The following is a 25,029-nucleotide window of genomic DNA, read 5'->3' on the forward strand; positions in this document are numbered from 1 at the left end:
ATGCTCGAATCCACCAAGTTCAAAACTTTAAGGGTTTTTACTCTTTCCTTTTTGTCTCATGTTCCGCCAGTCACCACTTGGGATTCTTCCTTTGGATGGTATCTTTTCTTATCCCTTTCTTTCTTTCTTTTTTTTTTTTTTAATATTTTACTTATTTATTTGACAGACAGAGATCACAAGGAGGCAGAGAGGCAGACAGAGAGAGGAGGAAGCAGGCTCCCTGCTGAGCAGAGAGTCTGATGCAGGGCTTGATCCCAGGGTCTTGGGATCACGACCTGAGCCGAAGGCAGAGGCTTTAAACCACTGAGCCACCCAGGTGCCCCTTCTTATCCCTTTCTAACCATTCCTTCTGTAATTATGAAGATCTGAGACCTTCTGCTTAGGTTTGCAATAACCTCCTTATTGGTGCCATTATCCAGCCTCTTTCCCTACTCCACTTAGCTGTCAGATTAATTTTATAAATTATAAAATTTATAAATACTAAAAATATAGAATTATATTTATAAATTATAATGTATTGATATTACTCTTATTAAAATGCTGTTCACTCTTTTCTATAAGAACACAAAAGCTTCACGCTGCCTATGGATTCAAGCCCCAACTCCTTCTTCAGACTGGAGTTCAAAATGTTTCATCAACTAGCTCCACTTCTCATATATAACACTTCATCCATCATTCCTTTGCATGCCCAAATTGAGACAAGATTTTTGCTCTCCCTGGTACACCAGATCAACATCATACTATGTCTTTGTTAACATAATGTTCTCTGTTAAAAGTACTCACTCTGCTCCTGTAACATTTGGTTATGAGCCACCATTCTGAGTGAAGACTTCCATGATAAACCATAGCTCTTAATACAAGGACTTTTTCCTTCTCTTCAAATTTCTATAACTTTCTCTTCAAGGTAGTACAGAATAAATTGTGAAGCAGATACAAATTGTCTTCAACATCCACAATTTCCTCTTTTTAGTACTTATTTTCTAAAGATCTATTTATTTATTTGACACAGAGAGAGAGAGACAGAGAGAGAGAGGGAACACAAGCAGGGGGAGTGGGATCCTGGGACTCCGGGATCATGACTGAGCCACCCAGGCGTCCCGATCTTCATTTATTTGATTGCCCATGTGTAGAGTATGGAGTTGGTGTCCTACTTACTTCCAGTGGTGCAATGGTATCAGATGATTATTTTTAATTTACTTTTTTCTATTTTTATTTTTCCTTTGTGGTATCTTTATGATCTCATGGGTTTATATTGTTAAATTTATTATTATTAAAATTGCATAAATACAAAAATGAATAAAATAGAATTTTATAGCATAATAATTACAAAGTGACTAGCTGGCTTTTATAACTCCTTTGCCTTCCTACCAAAATCAACTTTCAGGAAATTATCTCCATTTTAACATAATTTTATTTTTATTTATTTATTTATTTTTTAAAAGATTCTATTTATTTACTTGACATACAGAGATCACAAGTAGGCAGAGAGGCAGGCAGAGGGAGAAGAGGAACCAGGCTCCCTGCAGAGCAGAGAGCCCGATGCGGGGCTTGATCCCAGGACCCTGGAATCAGGACTTGAGCCAAAGGCAGAGGCTTTAACACACTGAGCCACCCAGGTGCCCCTAACATAATTTTAAATCAATATGTCCTTTCACAGGTTTTTAAGTATAAGATTTACTTCCATTATAGAATTGAAGCAGCCATATTTAGGATTTGGGATCTTCATTTTAAAACTAAGAGCCACCCATTGATCTGCTTTAAGCAGTGAAGTGACATGATCTGTATTATGTGACATGATCTCTGAGATGTATTATAATAAGATCACTTCGGCTGTTGTGTGAAGACTGAACTGGGTGGGGTAGAGCAAATATATAGAAAATCTAGGAGGGTACTAAAGTTGTCCAGGCAAAAGATGATGTACTTACTAGAATGGAGGTGGTTGAGGTGGAGAGAAAAGCACAAAATTTGAGAGTGATTTAGGAGGTAGACTTCACAGGACTTAGTGACTGATTCTATGGTGGTTAGAAAAGGAGAGGGAGATATCAAGAATAATTCTCATTTCTGTATGAGAATCCAGATGGATGCTTCTGCATTTACTGAGCAAGAGAACCGCATAATGAGGAGGTATATATTTGGGAGAAGATACCTAGTTCAATTTGGGATACCTGTGAGAAACCCAGCCAGAGACTAGAAGTTTACAACACAACCTGGAACTAAGAGGAGTTGTTAAGAAGTGGTGGGCATATAAAAAGAACTTGAAGCCTTGGGAATGAATGCACTTACTATCATCTAGGAGTGACTAAGATCATATAGAATAAAATGAGGAAAGAGTCTAGGATTGAACCTTGAGAAACTCCAATATTTAAAGATTGGTAAAGGAGGAGGAACCAGCAGAGACAGAGAAGAAACAAAGAAATGTAAGAGGGAAACCCAGAAAATGTAGAGTTTCTGAGGACAAGGGAAGAAAGTGTTCCAAGAAAGAGATAAAATATCAACTGTGACAAAGCTTATCACAGGTCAACAAGGACTAAAAAGTGTCCAGTGGATTTAGCAACAACCATGGAGGGCATTTGGTTTCAAGGAATGGTAAGAGCAGAATCCAGATTGAATGGATTTAGGGATAAATAGGAAGTGAAGAAGAAAAAAGAAAAACAACTTTCTTGTTTCCTATATAAATTATAACACATGAGATTGTGCAATGGATTCTACAAAGCTCCTCTCTGTATACTTACAAACACATGCTGTTCTTCTATATAAGTGTATTTGTTTTATTACTTCAGTTAGATTGGAAGACTCTGGGAGTGCCTGAGTGGCTCAGTTGGTTAGGTGTCTGTCTTTGATGTGGGTCTTGATCTCCAGGCCCTGGGATGGAGCCCTGCATTGGGCTTCCTGCTCAGAGGTAAGCCTGCTTCTCTCTCTCTCTCTCTCTCCCCCCTCTGCTTGTTTTCTCTCTCAAATAAATAAATAAAATCCTAAAAAAAAAAAAAAAGATTGAAAGACTCTAGAGAAAAGAGACCATCTTACTACCTCTGAATTACACTATCTAGGATGGTCAAGGACTCACTGTAAAAACCCAGTAAATGCTTATTGAATAAAAAAGGCAAAATACTTATTCAATACCTTTAAGTTAGTCATTATAGTAGTTAATGAAAATATGCACAGAAAGAAACTGTTCATTTAATTTAACAAACGTGTGTATAATGTCTAATAGATGCTTGGCAGTTTGCCAGAGACTGGGATTCATATTTTAATGCAGAAGAGGTGTAGATACACAAATAAATAATTTAAATTCTACAAATATTATAAAAGAAAAGAAGTTTTATGCTAATCTTACTGTGGACATGAACAAATTTATTAGTAGAATACTTATACTTTGTAAGTAAAAGAAATTGGCAGGAAACAAAAAGAGGTGAACTAGTAAAAAATCTTTTTAATAGTTTGCATGCTATTAAGTCAGATAACGAGGGAAAAAAGAACAGATTAATTATTTCTCTCTGCTCTCCCATTTATATATTTAAGATTATCAGTGCTCAAATAATCTATTTCTGACCTAGATCTTATTGTTACTTATACCCAAGGGGAGAAAAAAATCCTCATTTGCATAAGGAACAGAATAGTTCTGAGATAGAATTACAAAGAATCAATTGCATGAACATGCCTCTCTTTTATTTAATCCTCTGTAAACTGCATAAGGAACTGAAACTATTGGGAAAATGACATATTTCTTTTATAATGTAAAGAAAATAAAATTCAAGACTGTGCCTCTCATTCTATAAGGAAAGATTTGTACACTTTACCGTGGTCCAGCAGTGTTTCTTTTATTTGACTATTAATATTTCACAAGAAGTATTTTCAATGAGCGACTTATAAATTCTTATACTCCCCAATGTCATTTAATTCTTATTTTTATTAAATGTACATTTAGGTGCAGAAAGAAACATTCAAACTGTCCTTAATTCTCCTGTCTTTTTACTGAAATATAATTTTATTTGCTAAAGGGATGGAGATAAGATGGATGTTAAGATTATTTTTCCTATGGAATGTGCGAGAAGTAGATAAAATGAGTTGTGTGTTGTTTTATTTTTTTCTAGGGAGACTACTGCAGCAAACTTGAACAAGTAAAGCAGAGCTATGGAGAGCAGGCTAGAAAAATCCATGGCAGCCATTGTCACACCACAACCTGCAGCAGCTGTCTCAAGTCCCTCCCTCCCACGCCTGCTCTGCCTGCCTGCCAGCCCAGCAGGAATGAATGGGCTCCGCAGAGCACTGTAAATGGTGCTGCAGACCCTGAAAAGCTGTTGCTGAAAACCGAACATTAAAAAATCATCTGCGAGAATATATATTTTCAACCTTGGTGGTCAGAGCAAACCTCTTTTACCTGTAAAATTTCCTTAGCAACATCAGGTGGTGATCAGTCCAGAGTCTTATTTTTCAGAGCCCATCCTTGCTGATAATAGAGCCTTTCTAAATAGCAAAAGAATGTTACTGCAATCCATTTCCTAGGGGTGAAAGCAAAGCCTTTTTGTCCCAAGAGGCAATTGAGCAACCACCGGAGTCTCTAGTTGAATAGCAACGGTGTGAGGCTGGCCACAATTCCCACAGTTAGAAGCCCAATCTCTGAGTAGATTTACCAAATTCACGAAAGAACTACACAAAAAAGAAAAGCAGTTATTAAGCTGACATAGTTGTCCGTGGATGGAGACAAAATCACAAATGGTTTTCTTTCTTACATTATACAGCTCTCCTTTTTAATTTGATGTTTTAGTTATTCTTCTCTTTCCAGGAAAAAAAAAAAGGCAAAATATAACTGCATGGCACAGGTAACAGCACTAGCTTCTGAACTCCTTGTATTTTCTCCATTTTATACCAGGAAAGACTATTCATTTTAAGGAACAATACACTACATAAAATACATTACACAGACTTCTGATAAAGGAATATTTCTAATAGTCTATTTAACTATGGTATGTTTCTTGGATCTTAATTATCACCACGTTAGAACTACTTGTGTACTTCCATATTTAGTATGGTTTTCTTCCATCTTCCCTTTTTGTTTAGTTATTTGGGGGAGGGGTGCAAAAGAAGGTCTGAAGATAAATTACTTGAACTTGAAAAACCATTTTGCGTGGCTCTATTATTAAACCTCTTTTTTATATTAAAAAAATCACATTTACCTAAGCCATTTTAAGCATCATTCCCATCTTCTCTCCTACTTTATCTGTAAAGCAATTAGAGATGTTGAAACTTCCTAGAATGTGGCAGAATTTAATATACTTTGAGAGAGGGGCTGGGAGTAATTTTCCATTAAATACTTCATCTCAACACAAAATCCGCGATATAAGTGTTGGAGAAAACCTACATTGGTGATTTCAACTGTAATATGAGGTTTAAGCAATATAAAAATCATCCAATTCAAGTTCTTTTTCTTGCCTTCTCCCGCCCCCTCCCCCCCAACCCCACCCCATAATGGATGCTCGGCTGACTGTTTTTGCAGTCTCTTTGTCTGAAGGATGCAAACAGTCTATGGATGCTAGGGGAAAGGGGGTGGGGGAGAGATTACCTCATCCCATGTTGCTTGCACCAATCACCACTCTCCTGTCGTGGCTTCTCCGGGCAGATCGAGGGGTCTGGACCAACAGGAAAAGGCCCCAGCCCATCCCCATGGTGACCGAGTTGTATATAGGGAGCCGCATCCGCCCATGTGCCGCAGGTTCTCTTACATCGACCGCCTAAGAGTCGCGCTGTAAGAAGCAACAACCTCTCCTCTTCCTCTCCGCCATCTGTTCGGCAGACGCAAAGCAGCAACCATGGTAAGAATCTTCTTTCTCTGGCTCTTTGTGGCCATTGGGTGGGGTCAGTCCCCCAAGATCTACTTAGAAAACCTTAAGCCCTTTTTCCTTTACAATTTCTTTGGCTAAGGGTAGCCTTTATGCTTTGTGTGCGAGGTTTAGCTGTGCTGCCCCACATCCCGGAGCCCGGCCGCCGCCGCAGTGCGGTGCAGGAGCCCAGCCAGTACTGCGCCCGGGCGCAGCACGACCGTGGGGAAGAACAAAGGCGGCACAGAGCGAGTAGTTGTTATCTGAGACCTTCCGAGCCGCCAGCAGTCCATCTGTCGGTGACGAAAGGGTCTGGGGCAGGGAAAGGCGGTCGTGGCGTTGTCTGCCCGGCCCCAGCGTCTGTGCGCACGGTATTCGTGTGACTCGGAGAGGCTTTTCTTCCTGGCGTTGTTCCCAGGGGGAGGGAGAGAAGAACTCGTCCAAAAGGACCCGAGCCCAGTGGGTGTAGCTGGGAAGGAGGGAGGGGGGCGGGAAAGCACAGGGAGAAAGCGGAACCTTGGGTTAGTATAAAAAGATCCCTCCCCGGTTCTTTGGCATTTTAGAAGGATACCCGTATATTATCGGGGACAAAATGGTTAGTTTCTGCTGGAGCCCCTAGCAGCCCGCGTCAGGGCGGCGCAGGGGCGGAGTTGTTTGTTTCTGGCTTCTCGGGCCTTGGAGCCACTGGGCGGGGTTCGCTCTCACTGTCAGAAGACTTAACTAAAAGCCTTTCATCATTGCGGAAATGTAGGCGTTAAAAGGTTTTTCATTCACTGTTAAAACTTAGATGAAATATTTTTTTCTTGAGATGCAAAATCACAGTTCTCTTGACAAGCCCTTTAAAGTCTGGTCTGTGGCCACCCCGCCCTTACTGACTGGAGTGTGTGTGTCTTTGTTGTCTGTCCGTCTGTCCCGTCTCAGTGTGCTAGGCGTACGCACGTCCGTCCAGCAGGAGAAAAGCCCACTTTGGAGAGCCAGGGTACCCTAACGCCCAGAACCCAGGGAAACGCCCTTCCCCACCCCCACCCCCGCCCCCGCCCATATGTCAGTGACTAGACAATGGGTAGACAATGGAACTTATAGCCATAAAGACCATAGAGAAGAAAATCTCTTATTGAACGTGATAAGTATGAATATTCTGTGGTGAGTAGACAATCTCAGAATGAAAATACTATTTTGTTGTTTCAAATAAATATTTCCTTATCCTTTCACCCGGGCTTTTATTCTTAAGTAGATCCTCTGATATTTTTCTAATTTAGGAACAGTTGTTTTAAAGATACTAATAATTTTTCAGTCTTTTGCAGTGGAGAAGATTCTGGAAAGACTTCTTTTTAAGTAATGAAAATGCTGCAGACAAAGAACTATCCTCTGTCCAGCTGTCTTTTGTTCTAGTGCATCTACATTAATTCATTTTAATGTAGGCATATGGTCCCAGCCGGGGTCAGAGAAGGAAAACTGGCAGAATAGCACAATGAGATCATGTAGGCAGTTTCTGGAAATAGAACTTACTCTGTTAAATAATATAGCAGACAGAACAGGCTAGTACCAGGCACAGCAAATGCAGCAATGCAGGAGGCAGACCTTGTTTAGCTTCCAATCCCCTAGTACTAATGGATTCTGCAGATAGACTGCAGAGGGGTGTGGCATCTAGCCTCAGCTGCAACGCAGATGTCCATGTTAAAATTCCAAGTCAAATGTAGAAGAAATTCCTCATTTAAAGGAAAGCAGTAGTAATACTGATTCCAATCAATTAATGATTAAATTTAACTTACTTCATTTCACAAAATCTGTGCTTTAAATATATTTTAAATATAAAAAATTTCTATTCAAGCATGACTGGAAACAATGGGCTTGAACATGGGTTAAATAGCGCCACATTATTATTCAGACCACACCCATCTGCAGCATTTGTAGCAAGTGCTTTTCCTTAATAATTTCTATTGAATTAGGGATAATCTCAAATACACTTGAAGAATACCTGTATATAATTAGAATTATTTTCAAAAATTTGCTGAAAATTCAAAATGCTAACATAACCTAATTTTACAATTTTCTTTTTTTCCTTCCCACAGCGTGAGTGTATCTCCATCCACGTCGGCCAGGCTGGTGTCCAGATTGGCAATGCCTGCTGGGAGCTCTATTGCCTGGAGCATGGCATTCAGCCCGATGGCCAGATGCCAAGTGACAAGACCATCGGGGGAGGAGACGACTCCTTCAACACCTTCTTCAGTGAGACCGGCGCTGGCAAGCATGTGCCCCGGGCCGTGTTTGTAGACCTGGAACCCACAGTCATTGGTGAGTTGGCCTCTGTAACCTGGTGAGCTCCCCCGGGGGTCTGGGACAGGTCTGTCTTGGGGACCATGTGAGGTTGAGCAGGCTTGTGCAGGTGGTGAGTGATGGGGGGCTGCTGTGTTTGCCTTTTCCAGATGAAGTTCGCACTGGCACCTACCGCCAGCTCTTCCACCCTGAGCAGCTCATCACAGGCAAGGAAGATGCTGCCAACAACTACGCCCGAGGGCACTACACCATTGGCAAAGAGATCATTGACCTTGTCTTGGACCGAATTCGGAAGCTGGTATGTTTATTCTCACGAAGTAAATAATGATCCTAAGGAAGACACTTGAAATAGGTTCTTTTCATCTCAGACACCGAATTAAAGTGTAATGGAGTGAGGTAAACTATTCCTTTATAGTTTTTCTTTAAAAATCCAGTTAAAGCATGAACTATTTGGTGTCATGTAAGTAGGAAATGCTTAGTAATTCTACGAAGGTCTCCATGTAAGCGTTTCTTGTCAAAATAAGATCTGTATTCTTGGACTTGTATGAAAAGTGACAATATATTTACTTGGGATATGTTGCAAAGAGCAGTAATCCTACGTTTTCTCTATTTCTTTTTTCTACCAGGCTGACCAGTGCACAGGTCTTCAGGGCTTCTTGGTTTTCCACAGCTTTGGAGGGGGGACTGGTTCCGGGTTCACCTCCCTGCTGATGGAACGTCTCTCTGTCGATTATGGCAAGAAGTCCAAGCTGGAGTTCTCCATCTACCCAGCCCCTCAGGTTTCCACAGCTGTAGTTGAGCCCTACAACTCCATCCTCACTACCCATACCACCCTGGAGCACTCTGATTGTGCCTTCATGGTAGACAACGAGGCCATCTATGACATCTGTCGTAGAAACCTCGATATTGAACGCCCAACCTACACTAATCTAAATAGGTTGATAGGCCAGATTGTGTCCTCTATCACCGCTTCCCTCAGATTTGATGGAGCCCTGAACGTTGATCTGACAGAATTCCAGACCAACCTGGTGCCCTATCCCCGTATCCACTTCCCTCTGGCCACCTATGCCCCCGTCATCTCTGCTGAGAAAGCCTACCATGAACAGCTTTCTGTAGCAGAGATCACTAACGCGTGCTTTGAGCCAGCCAACCAGATGGTGAAATGTGACCCTCGCCATGGTAAATACATGGCTTGCTGCCTGTTGTACCGTGGTGATGTGGTTCCCAAAGATGTCAATGCCGCCATTGCCACCATCAAGACCAAGCGTACCATCCAGTTCGTGGACTGGTGCCCCACTGGCTTCAAAGTGGGCATTAATTACCAGCCTCCCACTGTGGTGCCCGGTGGAGACCTGGCCAAAGTCCAGCGAGCTGTGTGCATGCTGAGCAACACCACAGCCATCGCTGAGGCCTGGGCTCGCCTGGACCACAAGTTTGACCTGATGTATGCCAAGCGTGCCTTTGTTCACTGGTATGTGGGGGAGGGCATGGAGGAAGGGGAGTTTTCTGAGGCCCGTGAGGACATGGCTGCCCTTGAGAAGGATTATGAGGAGGTTGGTGTGGATTCTGTTGAAGGAGAGGGTGAAGAAGAAGGAGAGGAATACTAAAGTTAAAAATGTCACAAAGGTGCTGCTTTTACAGGGAAGCTTATTCTGTTTTGAATATTGAAAAGTGCTCTGATCAGTTAATTTGTATGTAGCAGTGTATACTCTCATATACAATTACTGACCTATGCTTTAAAACACAACGCTTTGTTACAGACCCAAGCTGTCCATTTCTCTGATGGGTTTGAATAAAGTATTCCCTGTCTTAAATGGATTCAGTCTTGTATCTTCTATTTGGGTGTTTGAAATTCATGTATTTAGTTCTGTATTATGAAGTGACTTATTTTAAATTTTAGTATATTATAAAACTTAATCATAAAATACAAAATAACAAAATTGCCACATCCATGCTCTTAAATTTTAACTCCACTATGTTACTTAAATTGCTAGTACTCTTTTTAGAATTGATAATTTACTAATACAGAGCCAAAGGTCTGGTTACCTGCCAAGTCTCATAGGACAAAATAGTGACTATTCCAAATGCACTATCATGTCTTAAATTTATTTTCATGCATTCTCATCTTGGCATGTGTCTAGTGCCATGATGTTTCCTCTGCCCAGGATTCTCTGAACAAGTCTGCTATCCAAGCAATTGCTCCCTAGTTATTTACTTCTTCTTCTTTTTTTTTTTTTTTTTTTTAAGATTTTATTTGTCAGAGAGAGAGAGGGAGAACACCAGCAGGCAGAGGCAGAGAGAGAAGCAGGCTCTCTGCTGAGCAAGGAGCCCGATGTGGGACTCTATCCCAGGACCCTGGGATCATGACCTGAGCGGAAGGCAGCAGCTTCACCAACTGAGCCACCCAGGCGCCCCAGTTCTTTACTTCTTTACAAACTTAATTTCAGCTAAATGTCATAGTAGAAAAGCCTGATATATTTACTCACTCTAATGTGTTGTATGTCTGAATTTTAACTCTCCAAATACATTATTTCGATACGGGCAAATAACTTCAAAGAATAAAACGAACAGTGCAGTTGTAGGCATCAGCACCAACATAGGGAGAGGAACAGTTCTTGGCCAATGGTTTCTTCCACAATAGAGGTCTGCTGCCAGTCCAACTGACCAAAAAGCTGAGGACCCAAGGACAGCAAACTGTCTTGTGTTATCACACCATCTTGTTCTAGGGTAATATCCAGTTGGGATGGAAGTTCTTTTTTTGTATTTATAGCCTATTTAATCTGTTTTTCCTTTGACACTGCCAACAAAGGGGTGTAATACTATTATAGTTACTGGAATCTGAGTTTAAGTTAATGGAAATAAGGAAAAATAAGAAATAAGCCAAGATCAACTAGCTTTAAAGCCAATCCAATACTGCTCAGCAGTTTAGAAGCCAATGTGAATAGATTTTGGGGGGGGAAAAAGTAAAAGTCCTCACTAATTCAGATAAAAAAACAATGTGGAAATTAGATCAAATGTAAGTTTTTAATGTGCATTGTCAGCACATAGCAAAATATAAGGAATATGATAGATGTATGTACAATAATTATTGGTTGAATGAGTAAAGTGTAGGATAAAAGAGATTAAGTACCATTTTTTTTCACTTTTTTAAGATTTTATTTATTTATGTATTTGACAGAGACAGGGAGAGAGGGAACAGAAGTAGGGGGAGTGGGAAAGAAAGAAGCAGGCTTCCTGCAAAGCAGGGAGCCCAATGCAGGGCTCGATCCCAGGACCCTGGGATCATAACCTGAGCCGAAGGCAGACGTCCAATGACTAAGCCACCCAGACGCCCCAAGAGATAAGTAAGAAGTAAAAAAATAAAAGCCCTACAATCCTAATTTTAATTGTAAATAACTATGCATTTGTTATACATTTTCTATTATGAAAAATTCTATAATTTTGTCCACTGAAAAGGCTGAGGACCAATTTAGGAATGAGTACCTCTACCACTTAGATGGTGGTCTTTATTTTTTTATTTTTTTAAAGATTTTATTTATCAGAGGGAGAACACAAGCAGGGGGGAGTGGCAGGCAGAGGGAAAAACACGCTCCCAGGTAAGTGGGGAGCCTGATGCAAGGCTCAATTGCAGGACCCTGGCACCACAACCTGAGCCCAAGGCAGACACCTAACCGACTGAGCCATCCAGGCGCCCCGTTGGTTTTTATTTTTTACTTTTTTAAAGTTTAGGTTTTTTTTTTTTTTTAAGATTTTATTTATTTATTTGACAGAGAGAGAGAGACAATAGGAGAAGGAACACAAGTAGGAGAAGTGGGAAGGGGAGAAGCAGGCTTCCTGCTGAGCAGAGAACCTGATGTGTAGCTCGATCCCAGAACCCTGGGATCGTGACCTGAGCCAAAGGCAGAGGCTTAACCCACTGAGCCACCCAGGTGCCCCAGATGGTGGTCTTTTTTTTTTTTTTAATATTTATTTATTTGACAGAGAGAGAGATCACAAGTAGACAGAGAGGCAGGCAGAGAGAGAAAGAGAGGGAAGCAGGCTCCCTGCTGAGCAGAGAGCCCGATGCGGGACTCGATCCCAGGACCCTGAGCCGAAGGCAGTGGCTTAACCCACTGAGCCACCCAGGCATCCTGATGGTGGTCTTTAAATACCATTTTCCACTAAAAGGAATCACAATGTTTTAGAGATGTTCAAGCCGGGAGCAGGAAATATGCAAATTCAGCCCCAAATATTTTCTCATTCCAGAAAGCAAGGAAGATAATCAAAGACAAAGTTATATCAAAGGGATACAGAAGTCTAGTAGAGGAGGCTCTCATTGATGGCACAAATTGAGCACTGAAAATAAATAGTGACAGCAGTGGGTTGAACCATATAAAATATGTTAAAACCTGTAAGCTCATGTATTTCAGTGTGATTTAAAAAACAACTGAAAGCAGGATACAGTTCCTCAAAAATACTGAACATAGATCTATGATCTCAGAATTCTACTTCTGGGTATATACCCAAAAGAACTGAAAGCAGTGACTCAGACAGGTATTTGTGTACCTGTGTCACCGCAGCTTTATTTACTATAGCCCAAAGTCAGAAGCAACCCTAACACTCATTGACAGATGAATGGATAAGCAAAACGTAGTATGTCCATACAATATAATATTATTAGCCTTAAGAACTGAAATTCTGACACATATGAAAACATGGATAAACTCTGAAAATAGTAAGCTAAGTAAAATAAGCCAGATATAAAAGGACAAATATTATCTGATTTTATTTACAAGAAGTACCTACAATAGTCAAATTCAGAGAGATGGGAAGTATAATAGTGGTTACCAGGGGCTAGGGAGAAGGATGTAATAGGAAGTTATTGTTTAACAGATACAGAGTTTCAGTTTGCAATGATGAAAAAGTTCTTGAGGGGTGCCTAACTGGCTCAGTCAGAAGAGCAAGTGACTACACATGATCTCTCCTGGTCATGACTTCAAGTCCCAGGTTGGGTACAGAGATAACTAAAAAAGATACACTTAAAATTTTCTGGAAATGAAAGGTAGTGATTTTGTACAACAATGAGAATCTATTTAATGCCACAAAATTGTACTCTAAAAGGGTTAAAATGGGGTGCCTGGCTGGCTCAGCCTGTAAAGCATGCAACTCTTGATCTTGGCATTGTAAGTTCAAGCTCCACACTGGGTGTAGAAATTACTTAAAAAATCAAAAAAAATCTGGGGTGCATGGGTGGCTCAGTGGGTTAAAGCCTCTGCCTTCGCTCAGGTCATGATCCCAGAGCCCAGGGATCGAGCCCTGCAATCGGGCTCTCTGCTCAGCGGAGAGCCTGCTTCCTCTTCTTTCTGTCTGCCTCTCTGTTTAGTTGTGATGTCTGTCAAATAAAAATAAATAAAATCTTTAAAAAAAAAATCTTTGGGGTGCCTGGGTGGCTCAGTAGTTCAGCTTCTACCTTTGGCTCAGGTCACGATCCCGGAGTCCTGGAATCGAGCCCCATGTTGGGCTCCCTGTTCATCGGGAAGCCTGCTTCTCTCTCTCCCCACTCCCCCTGCGTGTGTTCCCTCTCTTGCTGTGTCTCTCTCTGTCAAATAAATAAAATTTAAAAAAAATAAAATCTTTTTAAAAACTAGAAAATAAATAACTGAAAGGGTTAAAATGGTAAATTTTACGTTATATGTATTTCACCACAGTTTAAAAAACAAAGTATAGGGACGCCTGGTTGGCTCAGTTGTTAAGCATCTGCCTTCTGCTTAGGTCATGATCCCAGAGTCATGGCATCGAGCCCCACATCGAACCCCACATCGAGCCCCATATCAAGCCCCCGTTGGAGCCCCACATGGAGCCCCACATGGAGCTCCACATCGGGCTCCCTGCTCAGCGAGAAGCCTGCTTCTCCCTCTCCCGCTCCCCCTGCTAGCTTTCCCTCTCTTGCTGTCTCTTTTTGTCAAATAAATAAAATCTTTAAAAAACAAAACAAAACAAAGTATAAACCAAAAACTAAAAAATATGGATATAGTCTATTGACTACAGAAACATGTAATTGTATTTCATAACTATAATAAAGATTTAAATCAAGGTGGAAAAAAATCTCTAAAAATTAAAAACAAAATGAAACAAATGAATTTAACCAAGTATCAAGTTGTAGCTTAACTACAGAGAGAATTCAGAATTATTTCACCTGACTTTGACACAGTAATTTTTTTTTTTAAGATTTTATTTATTTATTTGACAGAGAGAGGAAATACAAGCAGTGGGGAGTGGGGAGGGTAACCAAGTATCAAGTTGTAGCTTAACTACAGAGAGAATTCAGAATTATTTCACCTGACTTTGACACAGTAATTTTTTTTTTTAAGATTTTATTTATTTATTTGACAGAGAGAGGAAACACAAGCAGTGGGGAGTGGGGAGGGAGAAGCAGGCTTCCTGTTGAGTGGAGAGCCCAATGTGGGGTGATCCCAGGATCCCAGGATCACGACTGGACCTAAAAACACCTAATGACTAAGCCACCCAGGCACCCCAACACACAGTAATTTGATTGTATAGCCAGAGAGATCTAACCTAAAAAAAGGAAATCCAAAAAAATAAGCTATCTTCAGTAAACATACTAGAAATATTATAGTTTTGAAATTATATGTAAATAACATATAAACTAAAGATTTATTAATGTATTCGTATATAAAACCCTCAAAAGTTACATTATACAGGGGTGCCTGGGTGGCTCAATGGGTTAAAGCCTCTGCCTTCAGCTCGGGTCATGATCCCTGGGTCCTGGGATTGAGCCCCACATTGGGCTCTCTGCTGAGCAGTGAGCCTGCTTTCCCCTCTCTCTCTGCCTACTTGTGATCTGTCTAAAATCTTGAAAAAAAAAGTTACATTATACATATTCAAGAAAGTGGATGAGTTTTAAGTAGAGATATGGGAAAAGAGATGTAAAAATTCTAGAGATGAAAACTATATCTGAAATTAAAAATATACCAAATGGGCTTAACAGTAAGTTAGTCACCACAGTAGAAAAGATAAATGAATTGAAGATAAACAATAAAACTTATCCAAAATTAAATACAGAACAAAAATAAACTGGGAAAAAAGAATAAATAGATACTAAATAGGACATAAACAGAAGCAGACTGAGGATGACTCAGCATTTTTAAACAGTTTATAAAGCTTCTGTAATGAGGTCTTAAACTTTTTGTATCATATTTTCTCAATTACAAATTGCTTTCAGGGCACCTAGGTGATCAGTCTGCCTTCACCTCAGGTCATGATCCCAGGGTCCTGGAATACAGCCCCAAGTGAGGATCCCCGCTCAGCAAAGAGTCGGCTTCTCCCTCTCTTTCTGCCCTTCCCTGCTGGCTCAAGCAGGCTGTTGTGCGCGCTCTCTCTCTCTCTCTCTCTCTCTCTCTCATTCTTGCTCTCCCAGATGAACAAATAAAATCTAAAAAAAAAACAAATTGCTTTCAACATAGAGTACAGTGCTACAGACAAATTTACAATAAAAATTTTTGAAGATTTTATTTATGTATTTGACGGACAGAGATCACAGGTAGGCAGAGAGGCAAGCAGAGAGAGAGAGAGGAGGAAGCAGGCTCCCCACAGAGCAGAGAGCCCAATGTGGGGTTCAATCCCAGGACGCTGGGATCATGACCTGAGCCGCAGGCTGAGGCTTTAATTTATTGAGCCAGCCAGGAGGCCCTAAAGAGGTCTTTTTAACATTAGAATTACATAATGTTAAAACTTTGGTTTTTTAAAATTTTTATATATATTCATTTTACTTTATTTTTAATTTTGGTGAAATACACATAGCATAAAATTTGTCATCTTAACCATATTTTAAATAGACAAATCAGTATTAAGTGCATTCACATAGTTGTGCAACCAATCTCTAGAACTCTCTTCATCTTGCAAAAGTAAAACTCTGTATGCGTTAAATAACTTCCCTATTCCCCCTCCCCCAGCCTCTGGCAAACATCATCCTACACTCTGTCTCCATGAATTAGACTATTCCAGGAACTTCAAATAATAGAATCAGATATTTGTCTTTTTGTGACTAGCTCATTTCACTTAACATAACATCCTCAAGTTTCATCCATGTTATAGCATGTGTCAGAATTTCCTTTCTTTTTAAGCCTGAATAATATTCCACATTGTATATACCACATTTTGTTTATCCAATCATTTATCTGTGGACATTAGTGTTGCTTCTACCTTCTTGCTATTGTGAATAATGCTGTTATGAATATGGGTATATAAATATTTCTTTCAGACCCTATTCCTAATTATCTTATTTATATATGCAGAAATGGTCATATGGTAATTCTACATTTAAATTTTTGAGGAACTTCCATACTCTTTTCCATAGAGTCTATATGTGTTACATTCCAACAGTGTACAAGTGTTCCAATTTCTCCAGATCCTTGCCAACACTCGTTCTTTTCTGTTGTTTTGTCTTTTGATGATAGTCATTTAAGTGGGTATGAGGTGGTATACCACTGTGGCTTTGATTTGCATTTCCCTGATTGGTGATGTTCAGTATCTTTTATTTTTTTAAAGATTTTATTAATTTATTTGAGAGAGAGAGCATGAGCTGAGAGAGGGAGAAGCAGACTCCATGCTCAGCAGGGAGCCTGATGCAGGCCTCAATCCTAGCACCTTGGGATCATGACCTGAGCCAAAGCCAGACACCTAACCAACTGAGCCACCCAGGCACCCCACTATCTTTTATTTTTTATTTTTTTTATTTTTACTTATTTGAGAGAAAAAGAGAAAGAGAGAGAGTGTGTGTGCAAATGGGAAAAGGGAGAGTGACAAGCAGATTCTGCGCTGAATACAGAGCCCAACACAGGGCTCGATCCCAGGACCCCAAGATCACAACTCAAGCTAAATCAAAAGTCAGATGCTCTCGGGCTCTCTGCTCAGCAGGGAGCCTGCTTCCTCCTCTCTCTGCCTGCCTCTCTGCTTACTTGTAATTTCTCTCTGTCAAATAAATAAATAAATAATCTTTAAAAAAAAAAAAAAAGTCAGATGCTCAACTGACTGAGCCTCCCAGGTGCCTCATGTTCAGTATCTTCTAATGTGCTAACTGGCCATTTGGATATCTTCTTTGGAGAAATCCTTTGTTTACTTTTTTTAGTGTAATAATTTTTTAATTGGTGTATCATTAAAATATAACATTATATTAGTTTCAGGTGTACAACATAATGATTTGATATTCATATATATTGCAGAGAGATCACCACAGTAAGTCTAGTTAATATCTGTCACCATATATATTTAAACATTTTTTTGTGATGAGAACTTTTAAGACCTACTCTCTTAGCAATTTTTATTTTTTTATTTTTTAAAGATTTTATTTATTAATGACAGAGACAAAGATCACAAGTAGGCAGAGAGGCAGGGGGGGTGGGGGGTGGGGGAAGCAGGCTCCCCGCTGAGCAGAGAGCCCGATGCAGGGCTCGATCCCAGGATCCTGAGATCATGACCTGAGCCAAAAGCTTAGGCTTAACCCACTGAGCCACCCAGGTGCCCCAAAACTTATGTATTTTTTTGTTTATAATGTCTTAAGGCCAAAAGCTACATTCTAGTTAAAGATAGAAAAAAGGATAGGATAGATATCATAGCCACCACTGTTACTTTTTATTTTTTAATATGAAGGGATTAATACATAGAGAGAACTATAAAGTTTATATAATGGTATCAACAAAAATATTTACTTTGTTGTCAATTTTTAATCTTTTACATTTTAATTATCTCAAAATTCTGGCTTGATCCCAGGATCCTGAGATCATGACCTGAGCCAAAAGCGGAGGCTTAACTTAACACTGAGCCACCCAGGTGCCCCTCACAGCAATTTTTAAACATTCAATATAGTATCATTAACTACAGTTGCCATGCTGCATGTTATATATCCCTATGAGTTATTTACAACTGAAAATTTATACCTTTTGACCATCTTCACCCATTTTGACCACCTATGACCCCACCTCCCCCACCTCTGGCAATCACTAATCTGTTTGCTATGTCTAAAATTTGTTCACCTTTTAACTGGATTGTTTATATTAAAATGTTTTTTTAGGGATGCCTGTGTGGCTCAGTTGGTTGGACGACTGCCTTCGGCTCAGGTCAGGATCCCGGAGTCCCAGAATCAAGTCCCGCATTGGGCTACCAGCTCCACGGGGAGTCTGCTTCTCTCTCTGACCTTCTCCTCGCTCATGCTCTCTCTCACTGTCTCTCTCTCAAATAAATAAATAAAATCTTTTTAAAAAATAAATAAATAAAATGTTTTTTTAAAGATTTTATTTATTTATTTGACAGGCAGAGATCACAAGTAGGCAGAGAGGCAGGCAGAGAGAAGAGGAAAGCAGGCTCCCTGCTGAGCAGAGAGCCCAATGTGGGGCTCGATCCCAGGACTCTGGGATCATAACCCAAGCCGAAGGCAGAAGCTTAACCCACTGAGCCACCCAGGCACCCCTAATTAAAATGTTTTTATCTTGCTATTTAATCGATGAGGCTCTAAGAATTTTGAGATAATTAAAATGTAAAAGATTAAAAATTGACAACAAAGTAAATATTTTTGTTGATACCATTATATAAACTTTATAGTTCTCTCTATGTATTAATCCCTTCATATTAAAAAATAAAAAGTAACAGTGGTGGCTATGATATCTATCCTATCCTTTTTTCTATCTTTAACTAGAATGTAGCTTTTGGCCTTAAGACATTATAAACAAAAAAATACATAAGTTTTGGGGCACCTGGGTGGCTCAGTGGGTTAAGCCTCTGCCTTTGGCTCAGGTCATGGTCTCAGGATCCTGGGATCAAGCCCCACATCAGGCTCTCTGCTCAGCAGGGAGCCTGCTTCCCTTCCTCTCTCTCTCTGCCTGCCTCTCTGCCTACTTGTGATCTCTGTCTGTCAAATAAATAAAATCTTTAAAATAAATAAGTAAATAAAAATACATAAGTTTTTATCAATATATGGAAAAACACATATCAATATAGAAACTTCTGGGGCTCCTGGGTGGCTCAGTCAGTTAAGCGCCTGCCTTTGGTTAAGGTCATGATCCAGGGTCCCGGGATCAAGTCCTCCTGCTTCACACTCTCTGCTCAGCAGAGAAGCTGCTTCCTGTTCTACCACTCCCCACTGCTTGTGCACTCTCTCTCTCTCATGCTCTCTCGCTTAGACGTGTGCATGCTCTCTCTCTCAAATAAATAAATAAAATCTCTTTAAAAATACAGAACTTCTATATTATTTATATGTTAAGAATTTTTATCAGAAAGCATGTCGAATTTTTTAAAGATTGTTTGTTTATTTGAGAGAGAAAGTGCTTGTGCTTGTATGCACACATGTGAGCAGGGGGCAGAGCAGAGGGGGAGGAAACAGAACAAGCAGACTCTCCACTGAGTGCGGAACCTGACAGAGGGCTTGATCCCAGGACCCTGAGATCATGACCTGAGCGGAAACCAAGAATTTGTCACTTAACCAACTGAGCCACCCAGGTGCCCTGAAAGTATGTTGAATTTTATTAAATGTCTTCAACAATACTTGGAGATTGACATCATTTTTCTTCTTCAACATATTATGATGAATTATTTTATTTAACTTATTATTTTTTTAAGAGAGGGTAGGGGAGTATAAAGAGAGAGGGAGAGAATCTTCAGCATACTCGATCTCACAACCCTGAAGTCATGAGTTGAGCCAAAATCAAGAGTCAGATCCTTAACCGAGTCACCCAAGGGCTCCTATGATGAATTATTTTAAAATCTTTCCTAATGTTAGATCATCATGGCATTTCCAGTACAAAAAACTAATTTATAGTGATTATTCTTCTAGTACGTTGCTAGATTCTGTCTAATAATATGAATTTTCACTCCCACCAGTAGTGTATGTTAGCATACTGCTGAGTCTTAATGTTATTTTTTTAATATAGACTGTGGCATCACACCACAGCATATAACAGAAAGGGAAAAAAGTGCGTGTCTGGGCAAGTAGACCTTTGATCATCAAACTCAATTCAGAGACAGAATTTAGAGTATCAAAATCAGGAGTTCATTCTTGATGGCTAGAAGTGATGAGAACAGATATCTTTGTCTTGTTTCCAATCTTAGGGAGTGTTGAATATTTCACTATTGAGTATAAAGTCGGCTGTCAGTTTTTCATAGATGTTCTTTATTGGATTGAGGACATTTCCTTCTATTTGTAGTTTGCTGAAAGTTTGGAGTTTTTTTAAATTAATGGATGTTGGATTTTGTCAAATTCTTCTGCATGCATCTACTAAAGTAGATGATCATATGGGTGGTTTTTAATTCTTGTATTCATATGGTGAATTTGATTCATTGCTTTTTGAGTATGAAACCAAAGACAATCTACCATTAGCACTTTCAAATTTCTAACCATTTCTCTCATTCCTGTAGGTACATGGTATTTCTCCTATCAAGAAATAAAGTCTATTCCTCTCTCTATAAATCTTCATTGGCCTTATGATTGCTTTGATTAATAGAACATGACAGAAGGAAGCTGTGCCAGATTCAGGTCAATCTCTTAAGAAGCCTGGCAGCTTGTTTTCATTCAGAGAGGTCAGGTGAAAAACAACCAGGGCACCCTACCCAAGAGCCACCAAATAGACCCCAGACCTGCAAATGCCACTATCCTAGGCATTCTCGCCCCAGCTAAGATCCCAGCTGAATGCAACTATGGGAATGAGCCAGATGACACTCTGTGAAACAGAGGAGCTGTCCATGACCCATGGAATCATGAGAAATAATAGTTGTTTTAAGTCACTAAGTTTTGGGGTGGGATGATAAACAGCAACAGATAACTGAAACAAAGTTACACATACATCTTGAGAAAATATATACAGTTTTCATCAGATTCTCTAAAATGATTAAAACCACCAGAGAAATTAAATACTGAAGATTATTTGGGAAATACCTCATAAATACCCTTTTTTTCAGTGTTTTTGGTAGATATTAATAGCAGTGTGCTCAAGATTATAATCTTTTGACCTGAGTAAGCAGAGTAAAGTTATTGAATTTGGCCATTAAATGAAAATTCATATGCTTAGCAATCTAAAGAGACTGACAACCTATGGTAAAAAATGTGAAAACATACTGGACCATCTCTTCTCCACTCTGAAGTAAGTTTAGGTGGTATTTTAGGGCTAGACCAAAATGCTTCACAAAAAATTATATGCAAGAACATGCTGAAAATATACAACCAAAAGTTATACAAAGGGAAATGAACAAAAGCAGACCCAAAATTCTATACCATAAAATATGGTAAAAAGTGTTTGCATATATGAACCAGCTGGATGTATTCAACTACCATCAAAACTATCATCAAAACAGCCATCATGGGAAGTCAATGTGATATAAAACTGAGTTAGAGCCTATCCCCACAGAGTGTAAATAAAAAATAACTGAGACATAGAGCATTGCTTCCATCTGGTGAATGGGGTGGGGTAAGGCAGAGGGTTTGAAGGAATATGACAATACTGTGGGCCATTAGTTTTAATCCAGTAAAAGATGAAACGGATCAGAAGGGTAGAAGATAATATAGCAAAGAGAAGCTAACCCTGGGAAAAAGAGCTTAAGGAGATCAGGCCAGAAACTCAGAAATAGTTCAAAGAGAATGTTTCAAGTACCTGGGCAGAGGCTTGCTAGGCAGAATGTCTGACTTGCATGTTCCCATATTTCGGGAAGCAGCAGATTTTTTCTTTCTTTCTTCCTCTCTTTTTCTCTTTCTTTCTTTCTTTTTTTTTTTTTTTTAGATATTTATTCATTTATTTGACAGAAAGATAGAGAGAGAGATCACAAGTAGGCAGAGAGGCAGGCAGAGAAAGGGGGAAGCAGGATCCCCGATGAGCAGAGAGCCTGACGCCTGGCTCGATTCCAGGGCCCTGAGATCATGATCCCAGCTGAAGGCAGAGGCTTAACCCACTTAGCCACCCAGGTGTCCCATAGAAAGCAGCAGATTTTCAAGTGTCCATGTTATTGAAGGTCAAAATATACAAAGGTCTGACATGGAGAAGAAGGCAAAACCAAGGATTCTGGGTGGCATTAAAAGTAATCCTTGCTATAGAATATCATAAAAAGGCCCAGCCCAGTGAGAATTTCCTGGAAAGCAGACCAAATGAGTTAAATGCCAGAACTCATGGAGAAACCCTTGATGATGAAAAAGAGGAAAATGAGGTGAGAACTAAAAGAGCTGATCAGTTGGAATGCTACACAGGAGAGATTAGAGCAACAAGCATTTGAAGAGAAACAGTGAGGGTCAGAAATTTGGGTGCACTTAAGCTGAGTCCCTCTGGCTTAAGATCTCTCAAAAGGTTTCAGTTGTTGGCCAGGGCTGCAGTCAATCTGAAGGCCCAACTGAGGGCAGATTAGTTTCCCTCCTCATTCCTCTGGTTGTTGGCAGAATTCATTACCTATTTTGAGAGCCTCAGCTCCTTGCTGTTCAACTGAGGGCCTCGGTTCTTTGCTGTCTATTGGCTGGAGCTCTGCAGTTCCTTAACACATGGGCCTCTTCAAAGGGTAGTATGCAACATGGCAACTAGATTCCCTCAGAGCAAGTAAGAAAGAAAGCAAAAGAGAGCCCCCAAAACAGAAGCCACAGTCGTTTTGTAACCTACCTCAGAAGTGACATCTTTTTATTTTTGCTGTAGTCTATTGGAAAAATACTAGATCCAGCCCACAGTCAAGGAGAAAGCATTACATAAGGACATGAATATGAGGAGAAGGAACAATGGGGACCATCTTAGAGTTGTGTATCATAATTACTCAGCTCTAAAAATTCTATCCCTGTTTTTAATTGCTGCAAATGTCAGATTCCTGGGAATAATGATCTCATTGGCCCAGTGTGGGTCAAATCTTCTTCTGTGGGTTGATCAGCCTTGACTAGAAGGGGCAACGAATATAAGCCATTTCTAGAGAATAGGAAATTGTTGTAGGCCTGCTAGCCACATGAAAATGTGTTACAAAGACACACTATCAAGCTATTATTAGAACTGTGTAAAAGGGGCGCCTGGGTGGCTCAGTGGGTTGAAGCCTCTGCCTTCAGCCTGGGTCATGATCCCAGGGTCCTGGGATCAAACCCCATGTTGAGCTAGCTCTCTGCTCAGCAGGGAGCCTGCTTCCCTTCCTCTCTGCCTGCCTCTCTGCCTACTTGTGATCTCTGTCTGTCAAATAAATAAATAAAATCTTAAAAAAAAAAAAAGAACTGTGTAAAAACTAAAAAGATTAATTTGAGACTGAGTATTGGGAAATAAAGCTATGGCATGTTTTCAATCAGTTTCATGACTGCCTTATTCTCTAGAGCTAAAGGGAGAGAGTAAGCATCATTTTATCACCTGTAGATACAATTTAATGGGATAATTTAGATAAGTCTTGTCTAAGCAAAATTGCAAGACTCTCAGAACTATGAAGGAAGAGGTGGGGAAAAAAATGAAGAAAATAATGGCTATAGTAGAAATAAGACAAGTAAGGAGAAATTTCAAATGAAAAAATCACTTGATGCCCTTGAAACTCAAGGCATCTCAAAGGTAAATAGAAAATCCTCTTTGGGGCATCTGGCTGGCTCAGTCAGCACAGCATGTGACTCTTGATTTCAGGGTTGTGAGTTCAAGCTCCACATTGGGAGTAGAGATTAGTTAAAATCTTTGAGGGGTGCCTGGGTGGCTCAGCGGGTTAAAGCCTCTGCCTTCAGCTCTGGTCATGATCCCAGGGTCCTGGGATTGAGCCCTGCACTGGGCTCTCTGCTCAGTAGGATCTCTCTCTCTCTGCCTGCCTCTCTGGCTACTTGGGATATCTCTCTGTGTCAAATAAATAAAGAAAATCTTAAAATAAAATAAAATCTTTGAAAAAAAGAAAAAGAAAGAAAATCAGCTTTGCTGACATTGATACAATATTTACACAAATGTAAATAACTTAAGGTACATTTGAGTATCACTGCTTTTCTTCAATTGTTTTCTTCTTCTTATTATTATTTTTTTATTCTTCAGGGCATTTTGTTCTCAGCAATGATAGAGTATCTTGTTGTAGGCCAAACCTGCAGTAAAAAACAACTGGAAAATATGGACAAAATTTAAAATTTAAAAATCTAGGAGATTCTGGCTGACTCAGAAGGGCATGTGACTCTTTTTTTTTTTTTTTTAAAGATTTTATTTATTTATCAGAGAGAGAGACGGGGAGAGAGCGAGCACAGGCAGACAGAATGGCAGGCAGAGGCAGAGGGAGAAGCAGGCTCCCCGCTGAGCAAGGAGCCCGATGCGGGACTCGATCCCAGGACGCTGGGATCATGACCTGAGCCGAAGGCAGCTGCTTAACCAACTGAGCCACCCAGGCGTCCCAGGGCATGTGACTCTTGATCTCAGGTTCATGAGTTCAAGCCCCAATGGGGTATAGAGATTACTGAAATAAATTTAAAAACATAAAATAAAAATTAAAATTAAAAATCTATGCATAGGAATCAGAGAGCTACCAAGCCAGCCGAGGAGCTAAAATCTCAGACAGAAAAGAAGTGCAAAGAGGTAAATCTGACATTTGATGCCACTTTTCCTCTCAAGGCATTAGTGATTCAAAGGAATAATGATAGTTTGAGAAGCTGAGCAGAAAGCAGTAGCTAAAGACTGAAAACTGGTCTACCTGTAGTCTTACAGAGCATGGTGGGGAAAACTGGATGTTCGGGACCTACTACGATTACAGAACTTTGGTAAACTCCTTTACTTTTAGTTTGGACCCCCAAAGGCCTACAACTTGCGGCACTTGGGTGGCTCAGTGGGTTAAGCCTCTGCCTTCGGCTCAGGTCATGATCTCAGGATCCTGGGATCAAGCCCCACATCAGGCTCTCTGCTTAGCGGGGAGCCTGCTCCCCCCCCTCCCCGCCTGCTTCTCTGCCTACTTGTGATCTCTCTTTGTGTCAAATAAAGAGACATAGCCCTTTACCTTA

General features: G+C 40.2%; 1 protein-coding gene and 1 long non-coding RNA gene across 2 annotated transcripts in view; one reads left to right on the forward strand and one right to left on the reverse strand.

Annotated features, from left to right (window-relative positions):
- Window positions 1-5,567, reverse strand: part of LOC123389979 — a 49,528-nt gene extending 43,961 nt beyond the window's left edge. Inside the window, exon 1 of the long non-coding RNA XR_006604658.1 lies at window positions 4,379-5,567. This is a non-coding gene — a long non-coding RNA (uncharacterized LOC123389979). The remainder of the gene's footprint in view (window positions 1-4,378) is intronic.
- Window positions 5,568-5,665: 98 nt separating this feature from the next.
- Window positions 5,666-9,911, forward strand: LOC123389978 (tubulin alpha-1A chain). Its single transcript, XM_045073177.1, has 4 exons — window positions 5,666-5,810; window positions 7,889-8,111; window positions 8,243-8,391; window positions 8,720-9,911. Exons 1-4 carry the CDS (start codon window positions 5,808-5,810, stop codon window positions 9,698-9,700), a joined length of 1,356 nt encoding a protein of 451 aa, XP_044929112.1. The 5' UTR covers window positions 5,666-5,807; the 3' UTR covers window positions 9,701-9,911.
- The last annotated feature ends 15,118 nt before the right edge of the window (window positions 9,912-25,029 follow it).

This window comes from Mustela putorius, unplaced genomic scaffold, assembly GCF_011764305.1.
Source record: "Mustela putorius furo isolate JIRA1106 unplaced genomic scaffold, ASM1176430v1.1 tig00537227_pilon_pilon_pilon, whole genome shotgun sequence".
Lineage (NCBI taxonomy): Eukaryota > Metazoa > Chordata > Mammalia > Carnivora > Mustelidae > Mustela > Mustela putorius.